General features: G+C 40.7%; 1 protein-coding gene and 2 long non-coding RNA genes across 4 annotated transcripts; 2 read left to right on the top strand and 1 right to left on the bottom strand.

Moving 5' to 3' along the window:
• Positions 1 to 721: 721 nt before the first annotated feature.
• Positions 722 to 1,965, bottom strand: LOC133723784 (uncharacterized). Its single transcript, XR_009853267.1, has 2 exons — positions 1,431 to 1,965; positions 722 to 954 (listed from the first exon to the last, which is right to left on the bottom strand). It is a non-coding gene; the product is annotated as an uncharacterized LOC133723784 (long non-coding RNA).
• A 7,333-nt stretch (positions 1,966 to 9,298) lies between these two features.
• LOC133721744 (uncharacterized) lies at positions 9,299 to 13,140 on the top strand. 2 transcript variants are annotated; one of them, XR_009852327.1, is made up of 4 exons: positions 9,299 to 9,522; positions 10,411 to 10,673; positions 12,280 to 12,357; positions 12,452 to 13,123. It is a non-coding gene; the product is annotated as an uncharacterized LOC133721744 (long non-coding RNA). The 2 variants fall into 2 exon arrangements; XR_009852326.1 differs by having other exon boundaries at positions 9,299 to 10,673; positions 12,452 to 13,140.
• Positions 13,141 to 17,769: 4,629 nt separating this feature from the next.
• On the top strand, positions 17,770 to 19,368 carry LOC133720076 (uncharacterized). Its single transcript, XM_062146263.1, has one exon. The coding sequence runs from the start codon at positions 17,964 to 17,966 to the stop codon at positions 19,353 to 19,355; it is 1,392 nt and encodes a 463-aa protein (XP_062002247.1). The 5' UTR covers positions 17,770 to 17,963; the 3' UTR covers positions 19,356 to 19,368.
• The last annotated feature ends 1,230 nt before the right edge of the window (positions 19,369 to 20,598 follow it).

Genomic DNA, 20,598 nt, shown 5'->3' with positions numbered 1-20,598 from the left:
GGACCAAAAAAGAAGTATGGAACACATAATGTTTAGGCGTTACCATGTACATGTAGTAATTGGTCAATCCATTAACAATTACATAACTAATAATTTATAACGTTTATATATATCATACTAGAGAAGGTTGCAAATGGCAAACAACGCGGATTTTAAGGCAGCACGTAATGTGTAAACTCGCTTGATGAGTATGATGGTAATACTTGATGAGTATGATGGTAATAGTGTTGCATTTATTTTTGTTTGGAAGGAATATTAATATTGTTGCATTTTGATTTTGTGAGAGTTTTGGCTCTTCCTTTTGATTTTATATCTTTTAATTAGTCCTCCAAATTTAAAACAATAATAGTGTTTCTTGTAGTTTTATAGATCAAGTTGTGATGTTCTTGAGATATGAATTGAAGATCAAGGCGTCTCCACTACTAGCAAAATGGGCAACTCACACAGATTTAAATCTGTGTGAAATACTAGTATTTCACACGGATGTCAGTATGTAAAAGGCTGTACCTACGGTGCAAGCACGGAATGGTTTTTCGGTTGCCTTCGGAGGGGGCGCTAATGCTCTATTCACACGGTTTTGGGAGTCCGTGTGGAATTTGATGTGGGTCCCACTTGTCTGTCCACATGCATACTTAAATTGGGTTCAATCCGTGTGAGTCGAAACTAATATTTTAATATCCTGATCAGTGTGAAATAGTTTCCTAACTCACACAGACATCTGTGTGGAAGAGTGATGGCATTCAAAAAATAAAGAAAAATTCTGCAAATGAATTAACAAATAAAATTACATCAGCAATCTGATTTTTTTGTCCATCTGAATCTTTTGTCTATCCCAGCAACTACCCCACAAATGCTATGGAAACTGGAAAGTATCGAAATTCTTCTTCAGACTCTCTTCATATTCTGCTAATTGTACTGAAGCGATGTTCTTTCTCTTTTCATCATGTTGCATACCTGTGAAGGAGAGAAGAGAGACCATCATTATATACACCTCTGCAAAATATATACATATATATGATTAGCAGATCGGGACTACAGAGAGACAAAAAGTGAAGAACACCCTCAGCCTTACAAACCTCTTTTTTTTTCTTTTTTTCAGTGACAATATTTGAATCAGAAATATTAAGCTTGAACAGATCCAGGGAAGAAAAAAAAATTTCCTTTCACCCCTTGGATTTTTAGACAAACAAAATGAAGAAACAATTAAGAAGTTCATTGCGTACCCACCAATATCAACAGTAAAGAAAGTAAACCATATAAGTCAATCAAACTAAATAGAAGAAGCCAACTCTCAGACCAGCAACATGAAACATGAACAACGCCCCAGGTCAAAATGAAGAAGGGGAAAATAAACCCCATCATGCCAACAAAAATTGAAAATTTTTACAAACATATTAAAAAGAAAAGGAATTAAATTGGGTAAACTTCACCTATGAATCAAAGTAGTTTGCCTCAAGTAGGAAAGCCAGAAAGTGAAGTCTTGATGTTGAAACCGAGGGTGTGAGAATAAAAAGAGAACCCCATTTCAGATCCATCTCTCTTGTATTTTTCCTCTCTCAGACTACCTTCACCTTCACAAAAACCAGGTGACCGGCCTCTCATGTGATAATGGGTTTTTATCATCTCTTTATTACCCCAAAGCAAGTGGCAGCACAATTTTCTATGCCCTAAATTAACAAAGCACACGGATGTTTGTCTAAATAAAGACTCGGTGATATCAATTGTCATTCAAAATTTCACACAGATTTCAGTGTGTATTTCATTTAGACACAGATGTTTGTATGAAAAAAGCTTTTGTAATAGATGTCCGTGTGAATAGGTGAGAAAGAATTGTAACGCTGCCATTGAAATCTGTGTGAATTGGTTTACACACAGACATCTGTGTGAATAGGTGAGAAAGAATCTTAACTCTGACACTGAAATCTGTGTGAATTGGTTTACACACAGACATCCGTGTGAATAGGTAAGAAAGAATATTAACTCTGATACTGAAATCTGTGTGAATTGTTGTTTCACACGGATTTTTGTTGTTATTAACTACACACAAACTCACGTGGGCCCAATTCTACTTAGTTCACACGGTTATCAGTATGAAATTATATTTCACACAGATATCTGTGGCTGTTGAAAATCTGTGTGAGTTGCCCGTTTTGCTAGTAGTGCTCCCTCACTTCTCAAGACTAATAACGCAATTATTTATCCTTAATTCATCCAAAAACTAGTAGTAATCCCTCTTAATTTCTAAATTTAATTTCATCTCTGCATGTGGCTTAGAAATTTTGCTGACGAATTCTTGCATTTCTTTAACGATTTAGTTCTGGCAAAACAATGACCAACTTATACAAAGAAAATAGCTTCTTAGAAAGTGATTGATAGTTGCAACCGTTGATCTTGAGAGTTTGAGCTGCAAAAACCAGCGGAATTACACTGACCATGTATATTTACCTCCAACATGACCCACAGGCACATATGAAATTTGGCCGCTTTTGGCAACTGAATAGCCCTGTATATTTGGTTAGAAGACACAGGTTCAATCAAATCCCGGTGGTCAAAAGCTTACTGCTTCCGTTGTAACTACATGAAATTTGTATTACTAAATGCGTCTTCATTTAGAAAATACTAACCCCCCGTCATATGATACGTTCTTATTTTGATAACAAAAGGAGAAACCCTTTGAACCACCAAAGCCATAACATCAAAATTAAAAAGTGAAAGCCTTAATCTCGTTGCCCATATTTGAGGAGGTGATAATTGATAAGGAACGTCCAAGATTTGTAAGAGCATCAACCATGAATTTGCTTCCTAACTAGAGAACATGTTTAAAAACTGGTGACAAATTGAAAATCGAGACATTTTTCTTTCTTCCACATATCTTCATATCTAGAGTGAGAGAATCTTAGATAGGATCAACATGTCACGTTGTTGGTACGCCCAACCAATCATGGTCCATGCACAGAGGTAGTGGGGGATGTTTTGAGTATTTCATTTTAATAAAATATTGATAGTTCGGAATACAATTAAGTGACAGGGAAACATATAGGTTAAAACAGAGATTATGTAAACCCTATTTTACCTAGCGGCGATTGCCACGCTCACCCTATCATTGTCTCCTCATGGCAGCGACGTCTACGGTGGTCCCAGCTAGCCTCCAAACCCAAAACTTTTGGGTCAGATCCTCTTTCTCCCATCGACTGTCTTTGATTTGTCAAGATGTGAACTGTCCTCTTGGGACAGCAGTCTGCAGTCATGGTGGTGGTCGGATCGGTGGAGGCTCCATTTTCAGATCCCTGCACATGATAATGATAGTGGTGCTCTATACTATGGCAACAAAGTTTTTACAGCTGGGTTGACTTCGTCCAGAAGCATAGCTGCACGTAGGTGCAGTCCATAGTTTGCAGATCATCACCATGCTTCATCGACACCAGACTTGTCTTGGTCAGAACCACAAGTGCTGCTGAAGCTTATGGCGGAGCATAGCTGGATCTGGGTGTCCAGATCAATGCGGATGGGCCGATTTTGGCCTCCAATCCGAACCCAGCTTGCAGTGACTTCAACGAAGGATGTGGCATCGGAGATGACCCTCGACGGCAGTCACTTGGCTGGTTACGAATTTTGACATGAAGATGGTGGCTAGAGCTATCACGACGGTGGTGTTACTGCCGCTGGTTCAGAGTTGTTGGGTTTGGGCCAATCTTTATGGCTACGGCCTAGTTGCTGCTGTGGGCCAGAGAATAAAGATGAAAGAAGAGATGGGTTTGGGCCCTTCATTAATGAGGCATCTACGGTAATGCGGGTCGTCAGGAGTTTGCGCAGTTGTGGGGCCCACTTCATTCTGCTGTTGAGCCGATTCTCTATATGGACTGGGCATCAATTGTTCTCGGCACAACATCCAAGCCCTAGCTTGCAAGGCAAAGGAAAAATATAGATAGGTGTGGTAGGGACCTATTTACTATGTCGTGCTATTCTCCATAGTTTATAGGCTCGCTTTTAAACAAGTAAGTGGTTAGTTCGAATATAGGTGGTCTGTTTCTATGTATCACAGTAGTTCTCTTACTTCTTGATATGTCTAGTCGAATGCAGCAGAATGATATGTAATGACCATCTTGACATGCGTTAATGAAATCTACAATTCTTTCAAAAAAAAAAAAAAAAAAAGATAGAAAAACATGATTGGCTAAGCGTATCAATCACGTGGCACGCCTGCCCTACCTAAAAATTTCTTGTCTAGAATACTACTGAAATAATTAGTATCATAGTTCCACTTCCATCAAATTAGCTATCCCCGGTTGGACCTTAATAAGTAGCTGACAATATTCCTGAGTGGTGACATGTTTTCTTTTGCTACATGGATATAATTGAATTTGCCTGAAACTGTCATGGCCCATGTTACCTTCTTCGGGTATATGGATTCGTATTTCTATTTGTAGTTTCTTACTTACTAGCAGAGCCGACTCTGATGTTGTGCAACGTGGTGATGGAACAGGGCCCCCAAATTTTGGAACCTTTACATATAATTCAGAGTGCAAGTATATATATGATCAAAGAGCCTTTATTACATGAATCACTGAACTGCTCCTCCCATCTTACTGTATGAAAGTATGAGACTATGAGTTCAATTCTCATTGCATGCCATTCTCTTTGTACTTCTCTTCCCATCTTATTTTTTGGGCCCCTTTTCATTCCTCCTTTTTTTTTTTTTTGGGTAGATACTACATCTTGATCCTTCTTTCATTTATTTGTGTTTTTTGAGTAGTATTATATTTATCTTTGTTAGCAAAAACAAAAACTAAAAAAATAATTTTATATTTATATTTATTTGTATGTTATGAAAATTGTCAATGATATATTCATGTAAGACTGCATAAAGAATTAAAGGCCTTATTTTCTGTCTCGCACAGGGCCTCTAAATTTTGAGACCATAGAGTACATAGAACTAGGTCACTCGTTTGACACTAAATATATCGAAATAACATGAATCCTCATTCGGTACTACTCCAGATGATTTGCTAGAGGCATGAAAGTGCGTAGCTCCCTAAAATACTAAAGAAATTATTGCAAGTAAACTAAATTACTAACCTAAAGTTCCCTCAACAAAAGAAAATAACATAAAGAAAAAATCTAAGTATTTAGAAGCCCAACTGGCCCAAAGAAAAGTTAGAGCCCTAGGCCCAATTACTGGCGTAGCCCAGTTCCACCTCTACCTTCTTGTACTGAAAAGGTCGCACACAAACCGCAAGCAACCACTGCTGCCACGACACGCTGCAATCGTACCGCCGCCGCCCCATTTTAAGGAAACCCGGCGTCACCACACTGCCACCACCCAGAGGAGATTAGTGAAATCGGAATCTCGTGAGTGTTACATCATTTACATAACCTATAAACGTACATTTTCTTCTCAAAAAACAAAAAAAAACAAAAAAAAAAACAAAAACTATAAACATTTGAAATTCAAACACTTTGTTGTTAATTCCATCAATTCGATCTCATGAGTGTACATCATCTACATAACCGATAAACTATTCCTGGTTTTTCCTACTTCCTGCGAGGGATCGATTGCGGCCAGTGTAGTTGGCTTATATATATATATTTTTTTTTTTTTGGAGAATAGTAGTTGCCTTATATCCTGCTTACTAGTAACTTGGTAAAAAGTAGCATTGACTTGGCAAAAAGATGGATATACGTACTTTAATTGGTTTGCAGTTTCTAGCGTTGAGGAAAGCCATTTTGGATATAATGAAAATGAAACGAAGGTAAATTTGATTTTATATCATTATGTTAACAAGAGTTCATGAAAATTCTGGTATGCCCAGCAGATGATTAACTAATTAACTAATTAATTATATGCTTGAACAAAGATATAGACTAATGAAACCATGCCGGTATGCACCTCAACCTTTTGAATTATAATCGATCAACCAATTTAAAATCTGTCTCTCTCTCTCTCAACACCCTAAACCGTCAACTGAAGGAAACAGACCCGGAACAACAACCGCCACCGCAGCAGGGTGATCCTCCGGCGGACAAGCAGTTGCAAGTGATCTCAATCTTGTTGCAACCGCACAACATCAGCGGCCCCTCGTCCCCCTGCAGTTGGCTTCCAACAAGGTTAGCAGCTTGAGGAGGCGCTCCAAGACGACCTCCTGCGCCTGACATCCATTGGAGACGACCTCTTCCTCTGACATTGACTGCCGGTCTTTCAGGAGGAGGTGGCGGCGGGTTAGGGCTTGAGTTGGGGTTCTGGATGGGTGGAAACGTTGGTAGAGGATTCTCTTCTCCTCCCAAAGCTGGTCGCATACAATTTTCCATTACCCCGATTAGCATGAAAGAGTCTGTTGGCAAGTTTGAAATTTGGGTGAGACTGAAATTTGAGAGAAAAACGGACGGAAAGGCTCAATTTGGCCATCACTTTCATCTTCGATTTGTGAACTTTTTTTTTTTTTTTTTTCACTCGACTGATTTGTCACATCTTCATGAGTTCCAAGAACAACACGGAGAATCTTTGCAGCCTTTTTTAGAGTTAAAATCGCAAAACAGTACCCATTTTATTTGACATTTTTAGTATCTAAAGTTTGATTGATAAAAATAAAATAAGGTACTAAAATGATAGTTTATAGCGATGGATTTCTATGGAGCATCCAGGAACAAGAATATTCAATCGGACGGTGAATTCTTACGTGGTCCAAGGAAATCAAAGGTCCGCTTCCACGATTTCATCTATATCGAATCTTAATATTAGAATAGCTTATATAGTCATGACTTACCACTGCACTTACTTTTGATTGATTTCTCCATTTTCGGATTTAATTGGAACCAATGACTTACGCCTATTCTCTCTAAAACCTAGAGAGAGAAAACAGATTTGAGAAAACCCATCTCCCTCCCCCTTCTCTTTGCCCGAATCTTGATCCCTTCGGATCTAGATCGAAGGCTTGAGAGTTGGGGGCCGGCTCTCTCGTTTTAGCCTCTCTTTTTCTCAGTTCCTCTGTCTTTCATCATTTTCTCTTGCTTCTCTCACACCCCTGCGGTGAACTACATCCATCTTGTGGTGATTTTGCTGGCTTATGTCCAGTTATAGAGGACTTTGTTCCTCCTTTCTTTGCCGATCAACCCAAAAAAATTTCATATCCAAAAAACTCCATGATTCCCCTCACCCATCACCTCACACCAGCTCCCCTTCATCTACCAAAGACCATCTCCATGAAGGATTTCGTGGCTACCTCTTAAAAGTGCGAGTCACTTACCGTATGGACTATGGGCGCTCACGCATGGGTGTTTCACCCCCCATTCTCCGCTGGATTTTTTATTTGCTATTGGCTTTTGTCCCATCTCGGTGGCTGTATTCCCTTCCCGGTTTGAGTCTCTCTGATGGAGAAGAGTGTGTGTGTGTGTGGTATTAGTTCCTTTCTCTCATCCCCTTTAATTTTGGTTTTGATTGGATTTGCTTTTTGGGATTGTTCTGGCAACGGCTATTCGGTACTCATCACTCCGATTCAGCACTTCTCGCATCCTCTTGGCTTCTGGTGGCGGCAGCGGCAGCGACTGCAGCAACGGTTGTGCGGAAGAGTTTGGGCGGCGGCTGCTGTGCTAGTGTAGGAGTTGATGTTTATTTTAATTTTTAGGGTTACACTCTTTTGCCCTATCCATATGGATTATGGTTGAGTTGTAATTTTCCTTATTAGGTTTATTTGTACTTGGACCTTGTTTTGGGCACCTTCCATTGAGTTTACTCTCATTTGTAATTGTTAATGAAATTTCATTAATATCCAAAAAAAAAAAAATGACTTACGCCTATTTCTTAGGGCTTTTAAAGAGCATTTTAGTACCTTATTTTATTCTTATCAATCAAACTTTGATACATACATGCAACAACCTTTAATTCTCTGTCTCTCTATCTCTCTCTCTCTCAAACCTTGCGGCATAAAACCCTAAAACAAAGTTCACCCCGTCCGGCGGCGCACCGCTTTGGTGGTGTCGTTGTCGGACGGGTTTCCTCTTTCTTTGCCTTGTGGTGGCGCAGCTGTGATTGGGATATAGTTTTCAGTCTGGCGGTGCAAAGATCCAAATCGGATAGATTTGGCTGAGATTTCCTCAAGAAGACAGATGGAGGCATGGCCGATCAAGGACCGACTTCCGTTGATTAGAGTACTGTTCGGCGACAAGGAGGTGCGATCATCAGCGGCTTGATTCTGATGGTGATGGTTCGAGATTGGCTAGAAAATTGGGTTTCTGGTTGGGCTCGATTGCGGTGGTTGCAGGAGTTTCTTTTTGGGTTTGTTGGGATGGAGGCTGCAGGTAGGGGTTTGGTGGTGGTTGACGGTGATCTAGTCGGGTCGTGGTCATAAGATGGTGAGTGGAGTGTCAAAACTTCCTTGAAATCGTTGTTGGAGAGGTGGCGGCAGCTACATAGAGTGGTGGCTGGGTCGATTATGGAGTGGCCTCATGACGGTGGGGTGGTGGCTGGGTCGATTATGAAGTGGCCTCATGACGGTTGGTGCGTCTACCGTTGTGGGGCCCACCGTTCTGTAGGACCGACAAAGCATGGGTAAGCGGACCACTAGTCCAGAAGACTGAGCTGTTATTTCTGGCTTTGTTGCATTTTTGCTTGGTGATTTTGGTAATAAGTCCATACTCTCTTGAGTTAAGGTTGTGGTCATGGATTTCGACGGATGGTTTGATTTGAGTAGCTGGGTCGTTGCTAACAGGACCCAGTCTTCTGCTGGCTTAAGGCTGTGCGTTTTATTATCAGCTTGTGTTGAGGTTTCTGGGAGATCTTGGGATGGCCCCCCAAATAGTTTTCTATTGTGGTCATATCCTGTCCCAGTCATTGCTACTTATTTTGGTCAAATTAGCTCGACCAACTTCTCAAGTTGGCATTCGTTGTTGGATCCATTAACTTGTCAGTCTCTCCTCTTTAGAGTGAGGATATGTAGTGTGAGGCTTGAGTTATTTGTCTTTAGTTATTGATTAAAGACTATAATCCTTTGTTGAGTGCTGTGATTGTGATGTAATTGCATGAAGTTTCTATTGATTAAAAAAAAAAAAAAAAGCCTTTGATACATGCCATCGTCAACTATAATCACTTAAGACTCAAAGCTCATTATTGACCGTGTAAATGGCGTTATTAATCCACCCTGGAGACTAATCAAAATTATCCAAGACATCTGGGTCTTCATTCCTAGGATCCCAATAAGTACAAAGATTCCATGCACCTTGGTATCACTTGCACCAGCAGTGTGCAAGTCACGTGCACTAACAGACGTTGCTATTCAGTAGGTGGTCGACTGGTTAGTGAAGAAAACTGAAACGAAGAACCAAAAAAGCAATGCTCAGTAAAAACAAAAATTACCCCGACCAGTGCATGCACGTGGTTATTGAGATCGATCTTCCCGAGTTCCCAATTCAATACCGAATCCGGAGATCTTCTTAGCATTCAGCCCATAAAGCTCAAATTCGGCTGCAAGTCGTTTGCTTTTGGGTTTAAATTTGATTCGATTTTATTTTATCCAGATGATTTCTTGTTAGGTGAATAAAATTTGACATACAACTCCATTCTTTCAATGGGTCTATTCATGGGATTAACTGATTAGGTTTTCTGAAATTATTGTTTCTTATTGATTGGGTATGTGAAATCCATGTTTGAATTTCTGCAGCTGCTGATTGTTTGGAATTGAAACAATCGATGCTTCGTTACTGCAATTGCTGGTTGTTTAATGTTTATTAAAACAATTGCTGATTGTTTGGAAAATCCAGTGGATGATCTTTTTCGTGGGGGAGAAAATCTTGTAGAATTTCCAAAAATAGAAAATGGTAGTGTTGAGCGCACTGTGTGCTTTAATCCGGTTTGAACTCAAAGTTGCAGACTTTCTTTCTGACGTTCTATATATTCCAACTTTCTAACTGAGCTAGTGTACTACGTAGCAGTGTGGTGATTTGTTGTTTATGTTGTTATATTCACTGAATTGAACTGGTTCACACTGGGAGTACTGTGACTCTGCTAGTCTAGGAAAAAAGTAGAAATTTTTTCTCATTTTGTTTAGCGAGGTTGTTAGGTTCTCTGGTTATGCAGAGTTTGCCAATTAAGTGAAGTTCTGTTATCCTTAATAATGTCAAGGCTCTTATCTACTTAATAATAAAAAATGTTCCTTTAGTAATAGTACGCCTTGCATAATTGTCATGAACTCATGATATTTAGAATCTTGCATACAAGAATCATTTTGTGGTTGCATGTTAGGTTTTAATGTGATTGCATGTTAGGTTTTAATCGAATTGAGTGTGTGCATTTTGATTCTGAAAATGATTTTGAGGCTGGTTTGAGCTCAGTTAGTGAACTATGATTGTGAAAAATGGAATCTGACTTCGGTTCAGGTGGTGATGGTGACGGGTTTTACATGTTGATTGTGTTTTCCACAGAGATTAGAGGACCAAACTCCGCCTCTGCCAAAAGTGATAAATGCAAAGTACTCTCTCTTAAAAAGAAGACATTATCAAGTAAAGAAGGACCTGGTGTTATCCCAAGTGTCAGACAGGAAAGCAGACTACCAAGTCCACGGGAATTAAAGTCTGTGAGAGGTTTATGAAGGAGCCACCAACAGATTTATTCAGCAAGCTCTAACTTGGACTTGAAGTCCATCATAATGCAAAACCTGAGCTTAAAACTGCCTATGCCTGCTAAGGTTAGAACATGTTCTATGGAGCTCAGAAGCTTTTATGTTTTACATATTTGTTAGTTTATACATGGTTTGTCTTGCTATGTGAATTAAGGTCCTAAATTTGTTCAAAGATATCGGACTGGTTCGGTGAAAAGTGACGGGAGGATCCTAGAAAAAGAAGTAAATAACTAACTACATCAGCAGGTGGTGATGGTGACAGACGGATTTTACAGTTTGATTGTGTTTTACTATCTCTGGCTCTAATTCTAGGATTATTCCATTATATCTTATTTCTTTTTGCCAAGCATATAATCATATAATGGATTCTGCAGACATTAACTGAACTTTTGGTTTATTTTGTTAACAAAGTGTTTAGCTTGTGGAAATGTTGAAAGATGTAGTTCTATCAAAATTAGGAGTTCATAAGGATCGATGTGGAAGAGCCTATGACGATCCTATTAACTCACATTCATTAGGGCATATCATTCGGTTATATAGAACACATGGTTAATAACTTATTACTTTCTAGTATCCTATTTGTTTTGAATACCATATTTAGTGCTCGCCTTCGTATACTTCACTCTTGCATTCTTAGTGCCACGTGTATCTCATTTCTATTTTTGGACTATAAGTAGTATAAACCTTTGTTTTGGTTATATTGTTGTTTCATGGTAGTGAGGATGCAATCCTTTTAAGCTCAGTGTTCAGGGCCAAATTACTTAATCATCTGTCTCCTTTTGATGTTTGTCTTTGGAGATACATCTTTTGCTCTATTGACAGTGTTGAAATTCAAGAGAAAAAGAACCTCCCTGAAATATTCCCCGTAGTGTCTTCGAGTCATAAGTTGAGATGTTATCTACATGTCAAGACTGGAGAGAAATTGGCCTCCATGTAATAATGTCTTGCTATAGAATTTAGTGATGGGTTGGTACTCATCTCTTGAAAACAGACACCCTCTGTTTGGAAAATGTTTAAGGCTTTAGGCATGCAGTATGATTGAAAATGTTTTAGAGTCTGTGAAAAGATACACTTGTTTTCAATTCCATACACAATTTCGAGTTAATTTTTTCTGCCTAACCTCTAAATAGTATCCTTAAGGCATTGGGTACTTTACATGCTGAAAGGAAGGTTAAGGTGTCAAACATATTAGATCCCTATAGGCGCCTTTTGATCATTTAAAATTTCCTCTTTAGTGCAGAACTTATACCCTTAAAAATAGGGTCTTTGACCCATTAGAGTAGTTTGCATATGCTGAGACAGCATGTGCAGCCAGCACTACATCATTCAAGTTTGATGGTTTGAGTCGGTATCTCCACCACTGAGGATGGCACTACAGTTCATTTAAGTACGGCATGACGGCTTCACTCTTGGTTAGTGGGTTAGGGGCCATTGGGAAATTGTAAATGTTCCAGTTTGCTCACATCCTTATGTACTTTTTGCTGGTATTTGTTCCTGTGATCCTGTCAGTTGCTAGCTACTGGAGAACACATATTCTGGTTCTTTCAAATTACAGATTAGTTAGTTTCCTGGAAAGTCAAATAAGAGAGTTCAATATCTGCTTGTAATTTGTTGCATGACCAGTGGATGCTTTAATTTTTCTGACTTTCTGATCTTGTGCACTTATTGCCAGGAGTCATTTGTCTTGTCAGCAGCTTGATGCCTTTTTGGCAAATGTTAAGAAACTAAACGCCCACGAGCAAAAAAAGAGGTACAAGCTCTTTCTCTTTGAGCTCAAATTGTGGTGCTATTTTCCAGTTGATTTAGTGACTGTTACTTATCTGTAAATAACTGGAACATTTCAGGAGCCACTGCAGAAGGCTGATGAGATTTTTGGGACAGAGAATATAAGGACGTATACGTTATATTGGAAGGATTGATCAGTCATAACGTCTATAGAACCCTATATCCCATATTTGAAGGGTTGATAACTGTCCGTGTAACTCGTGGCAATTGAATTCTGTAAATTCAATCCATTTTTCATGCAATTAAATATGAATCTGCAATAGTCAATTCTTTGAATTCCTTGAACTGTACAAGTAGCAACTTTGAGAGAATGTTAGAAAATGACTTGTTCTAACTTCTTCGCAAGCCTTACGAAGTTGGAATAAGTCATTAGAGGGTAAGATATTGCTTCCTGTATGGCTCAGAACTCTCTTCTTTTCAGATCCAAAATTAGATATGGTAACATTGCAAGTTCATGTTACTTGCTTCATGGTCTGTCTAGAGAGGCATTTTACATCGTCAAGGATGCTTTTAGCAATTCCCTGATGGGAAATTGAATTTAACATTGTTTTCATGTTAAATCGATAATCTGTTTTATACATAGTTGATAGTAGTTGTATAGTAAAAAAGATTCTAGTTAGAAGCTATTCCGTTATGTTATTGACATGTAAACATATCAATAACATACTCCAGGTCTTCTCATTCTGGCACATCCAATGCTCCATCCCCTTGCTCCATATGCAAGCAGAGCCAGAACATATATGCCCAAAACTTCAAAACTCTAACTGGACACTGGACATAAAAACCAATTAAGTCTCTTCCTTTTGAAAAATCATTTAATCCTTGAGTTATTAGTTAAGAAAAATCATTTCATGTCAGCTTGGAAAGTAAAATTCTATTCAAAATTCAAGGTAAAGAAAATAGAAGAAACAAAAACAAAAATGGGTAAACAGTATGGAAAAGGTTTCACCGTCAATACCCCCTTTGGCTTCATGTGATAAGACACGCTTCAATTGCTTGTCCAGTGTCCGTTGAATACCTGTTGTAAACTTGGACTGCGACCTGGGAGGCGTAAAAGTGAAAGTGGTAATCAAAATATGAAACTGGAGCAAGATGGAGCTACTTCGAAGGTAAAAACTGGTTCAGTTCCGTAGTCTTGAGACAAGCATGAAAATATTAATCACACTATGAAAATAATAAATATGTATCAGTAATTTGTGATCTGATATTCATACTGAGATGCATCAATATCACTGGTGGTCTTGGTAGCATTGTCTTCATATTTAGCTTCATCGTAATGAGGAGATCAGAAGGTAAAGCCCTGTCCCAGTGAAGTGGTTTACGCGTGACTATATGACACTAATAAGGTTTTCCCTACTGCCCAATTAAGTTTTTTTTTTTTTGGGGGGGGGGGGGGGGGGGGGGGAGTATTTTGCCCTCATCCATTTGTTACATAGAGAGCTCTCGAGAGAGAGACCACAGAATACTTCGCCGGAGTCCGGTCGGTGGTCGCCAACCGCCCACCGGATTTCTCTAAAAACCTAGCCAGAGGTCATCGGAGAGGTTTATTGCCTTCCCGTTCCCCCCTCCCCAATAGATCTTTATTGGGGGGCAATAAAAATTTATGAAACCTCACTTGAAGTCCCCAAAGAGATCGTCAGAGATCTCATAGGGGGTCGGAGAGATTTATTGCCTCCCGGAATGAGAACTAATCTCTCTAAAATTAGACAAATAAAACTTTGATTAAAGAAAAAAGAGTAGATTACATCAATTCAAATCATTTACAGCCCCCCAATAGACATTTATTGCCCCCCAATAAAACTTTATTACCCCCAATAAAAATTTAATTGCCCTCAAAATTGAGTCCATATTATTCAATTGACCTTGATAAAGATATATACCATACATGTTCCATATTATTCAATTGCCAAAAGAAAGAAGAGAAGCCAAATTGGAGTATTTGTGTATTTTGCCAAAAAAAAAAAACTAAAACTATCAATGATCCTCAAAATTTTCAGTAATGCACAGAACACAAATGCTGTGATTGAACAAATAAAAACTTTCAGAGAAAAACTCAATTCGAAATAATTGAAAACAAAAGGGTCAAATGCTCAAAACTAAGCTTGGTAAAGAACCATTGGTTCTTGCCACTCTTGAACCGGTCCTCCAATCTGGCCTTGATCTCCTTGGCAGTTGTGACATTCTTGTCGTGTGAATGCAATGCATCGATGTCAAGGCTGTAGCCCGCGAGCATCACCTCCTTCTAGATCACCTTGCTCGGGTACTTGGCTACTCCGGTCACCAAGCAGTGCCCGTACCGCCACTCACGTGTCCCTTCATCAAAGGCCGTCACGATTACCGCCATCCTTCCGGCGAACAGCCGTTGAAGTAGGAGCACAACTTTGTTTAAACCGGTTCTCCAATCTGCACGAACTCACCGCCGTATCACCTTCATCGACCTCGTCTCGCCGCCGGCCATCTAGATCAGAGACCAGAGCTGAAAGCCGTGCGTTGGTAGAGAGAGAGAGAGATAGAGACAGAGAGAGAGTCGGACTGGGAAGAGATAGAAAAAGAGAGTCGTGCCGGAAAGAGAGAGATGATAGAGTGGTATAAAATGTAGTTTCTTAATTAAGTCAGGGGCAAAACTGTCATTTTGCTTTAAACTGGGTAAGTGAGAATAAAAATTTGTTGTTGGGATGAGTGAGTTAATTTAGCCCATTTTGGTGCTTTGGGTCAATGTCGACCCTTATTTTTATTCTAAAGGCTATTGCAGGCATTTTAAAATTTGGTAAAATTTTTGATACCAAATTACAACTTCCCTTTATAGCAATAAAGATGTAAGTAAAAACTAAATATGCCTCATTTTTGATACCAAATTACAACTTCCCTTTATAGCAATAAAGATGTAAGTAAATATGCCTCTCTCTCTCTCTCTCTCTCTCTCTCTCTCTCTCTCTCTCTCTCTCTCTCTCTCTCTCTCTCTCTCTCTCTTCTGGTGAACCTCCAAAGAGGAAATTTATTCAAATATAAATAAGAACCAGACAGCAAAAAAAAAAAAAAATGAAATAAGAAAATTACAGATTGGGGAACCATATAATTCTACTACCGGTTAAGTTTAAAGGAGTCAAGATTGATGAAGTAAAAAAGAAAACTCTCTGCTAGGGTTTTCAAAAAAACTCTCTTACCTCCGTCCGGCGGCGCGTCAACGGACGTTGTCGTCGGACGGGCCTTGTTGCTGGGTAATCGCGCGTGGTCCCTTCTATCGGGGTGGCTTAGTTCTTGATCGTTGAGTTTGATGGCTGGTGGTAGGGGAGATCAGAGTTGCTGGGGGGTGGTGGTTCAGTACTTACAGGTGGAAGTTGTGGGTTGGTTGGGCGGCACGTCTGGGGATGAAGAGGGCGAAGGAGATGGGATTTGTGGCGGGTCGAGTCCTGGATGGTCAGAGATGGTGGTGGATTGTCGATCAATTCTGGGTTGGCGCTACGAGTCCTCGACTCGATCTGGGTTGGGTGGACTTCTGGATTGGGGTGTGGGCTGTGGATTTCTGGCGGTGGCGCGACCGGGTTGGTGGATGGTCGGCGATGGTGCGAGACAACTGGTTTCGGGGCGCGCTGACGGTGGATGTTCGTCGCAGGTGGTGGCACGTCAGGAATGGGGGGACGAAGATGGGGGGCTGTGCAGGAACTGGGCTGGGCCCTCCCCTACTTGGGCTGGATGTGGGGTTTGGGCTCAATTTTGGGCCCTGCCCTGGTTATCTTTTTATTTAATGTTGTTTTTTAAGTTGTTTTGTTGCCAATAAGATCGGGTTTGCCATGGTGGCGGGATTGGCTGTCACTAGTGTTTTAGGGTTTGGTTTTTTTGGTAATAAGACACTACTAAAGGTGTGGCAGAGACAATCTTCTATTTCGCAGTCTTGGGGGTCGTTCCTGTTCTGGAGTTGGGTCAGCAGCGGTGGCGAAAAAGTCTGGCATAGACAATCATCCTTGGCCTTCTAGTGGGTCCTTCCTGTCTGGGATCGGGTCGGAGGCGATGGCGTTTTGGAGCAGTGGTGGATGGATGGTGTTGACAATAGGGAGGTGATGGTGTTGGCTTTTTTAGTGCCATGTCTGAATGTCCGGTAATCCATTTGATTGAGTTTAGGTCACAACGAGTGTTGACTTGGTCAATCAAATGCTGGTCAGGAGGATTCTGGTTGGTGAGTTTAATGTCGACACAAGTGAGTTGTCTAGTCTTAGAGTTATTACTGGCTGGACAAGAGGTGAGATGTTAAGGGGTCACTGCTCCTGCGCGTTTGTCTTTGTCATACAGTTGTAGTGCAAGTTTAGAGTCAGTCATTATAGAGTTCCAGTGTGAAGTCTAGAGGCCATTTCTGGGTTCGAGATGTCGCCTATAACTCGTTGTAAGCAGTTCATTATTAATGAAGTTCTTATTTGATCAAAAAAAAAAAAAAAAAAAAACCAAGACCAAAGGGTGAAGCCAAGTTCCGGTCTACTAGACCATTTGAAGAACAACCAAAGTAGCAAGAGTATCTAAAATCTGATTACCTTGATCATACTCACACTACTTAATTTTCACGCTCTTTTTGGATTTTGAGGTAATCAAAAGGACGAACTAAAGTTAGGTATGGAAGCCTCGAAACCCCCTAATTTTCATGAACAATCTAATTAAGCTCCATTATTTATTTTGGTTGTAGCCTAGTTCTTGCTCAAATTCATGTATAGGACAACCACCCCTAAATTAACAAAAAAAAAAAAAGTTTTTCTTCAAATTTTAATTTGGAATTATCGATCTATCAGTCAATTATTTTTATGTTATGTTGTCTTAATTATATCAAATCTGAAATCTGAAATGTTGATTTGCTTTCGGTATATATACCTCAATGAGCATACTGCATACTAGCTAGAATCTTTTTTCCAAATCAGAAATGTTAACTTGTAATCCGCCCCCTGGAGGTAACTCTCTAGTACATACATCTTATTACTTCCAATACCAGTAACATATATATATATAATCTGAGTGGGATGACAACGTTCAAAAATATTCTTTCCTGAGCTTGTCTCTGTTCCTCCTCCTTTGTGAGCATCCCCTGAGCTAGTCTCAGCCCCGGTGAGATCATCTCCCTCATTAATTTAGCACCGAATCCAGAATTATTCCCTCAACCACCCAAATTCAATTAGCCCAACCACCTTCCCAGCTTAGTCACTTCCGTCTTGCCCCCCCTTCGTTTCATCCCCAGACCATTCAATTATCATAACCACCTCCAGAATCCTCCCACCATCTAATCAAAAGCTTCTCTCAACATCTCATCAATGCTTTCGAGCTAGTCCTTATTGTCTACCCATAAATCCCATCTGCCCCGCCAATGCCTATTAGTTAATTCTTTTCCCCTTTCTACTACTCTGTTCTTGTTGCTTGATTCTGCACAATTGAGTCTCATATCAAAGAAGCAAGTAAGTCCTTGCCTTTGCTATTCTGGTGAAACATTGCAAACTTGTTGCTGACCATCTCAGCCTGAAGCTACTCAGTACTCTACCCAAGGATCAGCTGAACCTGTTTGAACTGCTGTATCTCCAAGCCAAGGTGAGAACCCCAATGTCTTTAATTACCCCCCTCCCCCATCGGCTCAAACCCACAACATCAACATTTCTACTATTTCTCCATCTCATCACAGCCCTACACCATTCTCCACCCAAAATACCTTCCCCAATTTTAACCATGGAAACTGAAAACCCAGATACCCAAGACCTCATTATCCGAATGAGAGAAAAACTTTGCCTTCGAACCTTGGACCGATCGGTTCGGCTTGCAGCTGTAATATTTGCAGATAAAGTCCCCCATAAACCCACAACCATTGACATGTTGAAGAAAGCCTGGGCATCATTCGGCGAAGTGGGAATCACTGCCAGGGATGAGAGAGATCCCACTGACCGCCTGTTTGCAGTTACTGTTCGAAATGAGGAAGCAGCTAGAAATATAATGGAGAATTCACCATGGTCAATTAAGGGTTACTCAGTCCACATTCAAAATTGGCCTGAACACCTTGCCATTGAGGAGCTGCCCACCAACAACATCGCGGTTTGGATCCAGATGAGGGGTGTACCCCCATATATGTTCTCTGTCAGAAATGTAGAAGAGATGGTGGAACACTTTGGTGAGTTCATCAAAATGGACGACCCGCTTGAAAGTGGAGAAGGTACTTATTGCTTCCTTCGGGTCCGTGTCGTGCTTGATGCTAGGAGGCCATTACCCACTGGATTCACTCTTCCAAGAGATGATGGAAGTCCCTCCTGGGTTGAATTTAAGTTTGAAAAGTTATCTCGATTCTGTTTCTGCTGTGGCCGTCTTGGACACATTGAAACCATCCAGACCCCTTGCCCGAACAGTGAAGAACCAAGGCCAGAAGGCATTGTCTATGGGGAGTGGAAGATAACTAGTGCATTCCGGCGACCGGGACAAGCCAACCAAGTGATCCGACCAGCTAGAAGGAGGAGAAGTGCAGGCCAAAGAATTACACCAGAAAACACCTTGGAGATCGGACAAAGCCCACAAACCAAGAATAGTCAGAGGGTGTCTAGTCCAAATCATAGCCAGCTTATGAAAGAGGGCAGAAACAGTGACTTGACAACATGGAATCCCTCAATGGTACAGTCTGAGCATCACACCTCCCTAGGCCCCTCCAACGGGCAGGAGCCCGTGAACCACCATCACCAACAGAGTTACAGTCTACCTCTCCCTAACCCACTACACCAAAATAACCAGTCAAAAAACCACTCCATCACTACCCAACACCTCTCATCCATTGCACATGAGTTTGTGGGGCTAGAGAGCCAAAATTTCCAAGCACCTACGTTCTTCCATGTGCAATCTCCAATAACCTCAGTTGGTCCCAGCAATATAACCACACTACCATACAACAGTAACATGTCCAATACCACTTCCCCCCAAGATCTCAATTATGGCCAATCTCACAAACTCTACGCCTGAGCGTGTGATTTCCCCAAATGAGCCCCGTTACCTCCACCATCCAATAGAGTCAACCCATCCAAACAGCAACCCCACTACTTTCCTCCCCAAGAGACCCATGTTTGTGGAATCAAGTGAACCTGCAACTCAAAACAAAACCCAAGACAAGTCCTAAACCCAGACGCTTTGTCAAACATGTGAGCAAAAACAATACGAATGGTCAGCATTCAGATTCAGGGGTTTCTCTTGCTAATGAGTCGGTTGGAGGCGATCTCCTCCAAGGCGGTGGTGGCTGGCCGACAGCCACAGGGCCCCAATGATACAACTCTCTTGGAATTGTCATGGGCTAGGGCGCGCCATGACTAGCCAAGCTCTTAAGGAGCTAATTTTCAAATTCCGCCCTATCTTTGTTTTTCTTTCAGAAACTAGAATGAATAAGAAAAAACTCAAAAAAAAGAGAAAGGAGTGCAAATTTTCTCATGGAGTCTCTGTCAACCCAGTGGGTACTGGAGGTGGATTGGCGTTATGGTGGAATGATTGTGTTTCAGTTCAGGTACTCTCCAAATCTACAAACCTCATTGATACAATTGCAACCTTCAAAGCTGATGGGTCCAGTATCAGAATGTCTTGGTTTTATGGCCCACCAAAGAAGGAGAAGAAAGCATTGTTCTGGAATAGTATAATGAACCTAGAAGGAGCTATTGATCTACCCTGGATTTGTTCGGGAGATTTTAATGAATTCATTTGGCCCCATGAAAAAGAAGGAGGAAATCCTTGGAATCCGGGCAAGAGAAGATATTTAAGGGACTTTATGCAAGCCAACAATCTCATAGATATCCAATTCAAGGGGCAGCAATTCACATGGAGCAACAATTGGCCAAATGGGGGTCTAATCAAAATCAGATTGGACCGAAGTGTGGTTAATGCGAGTTGGATTGAGCGTTGGCCTGCCTCAAGCGTTTTCCACTCTCCTATGATCGGTTCTGATCACTGCCCTTTAGTCATTGATACTGATCCTCCAAGTGTGAAAGGACCAAAACCTTTCAAATTTGAGCCTAGTTGGATTGAGGACCCAGAGTGTGGGGAAGTTATATCGGAAGCTTGGTCTAATCATATGGGAGACAATTTTGCTCAACAACAGTGGACAACAAATCTCTTTCAATGTAGCAAGGCCTTACGGCACTGGAGTAAGAAGTTCTCAAACAACAGAAGAAAGATTGAATGTAATATTGAGAAACTTCAAGTTCTACAGACAAGATCAGAT

The sequence above is a fragment of the Rosa rugosa genome, chromosome 7, assembly GCF_958449725.1.
Source record: "Rosa rugosa chromosome 7, drRosRugo1.1, whole genome shotgun sequence".
Classification (NCBI taxonomy): domain Eukaryota; kingdom Viridiplantae; phylum Streptophyta; class Magnoliopsida; order Rosales; family Rosaceae; genus Rosa; species Rosa rugosa.
This window is presented reverse-complemented; position numbering and strand designations above follow the sequence as displayed.

What these genes read in the sequence shown, in the direction of transcription:
- LOC133720076 (XM_062146263.1), top strand. Translation starts at nt 17,964, where the DNA reads ATGTCTTTAATTACCCCCCTCCCCCATCGGCTCAAACCCACAACATCA.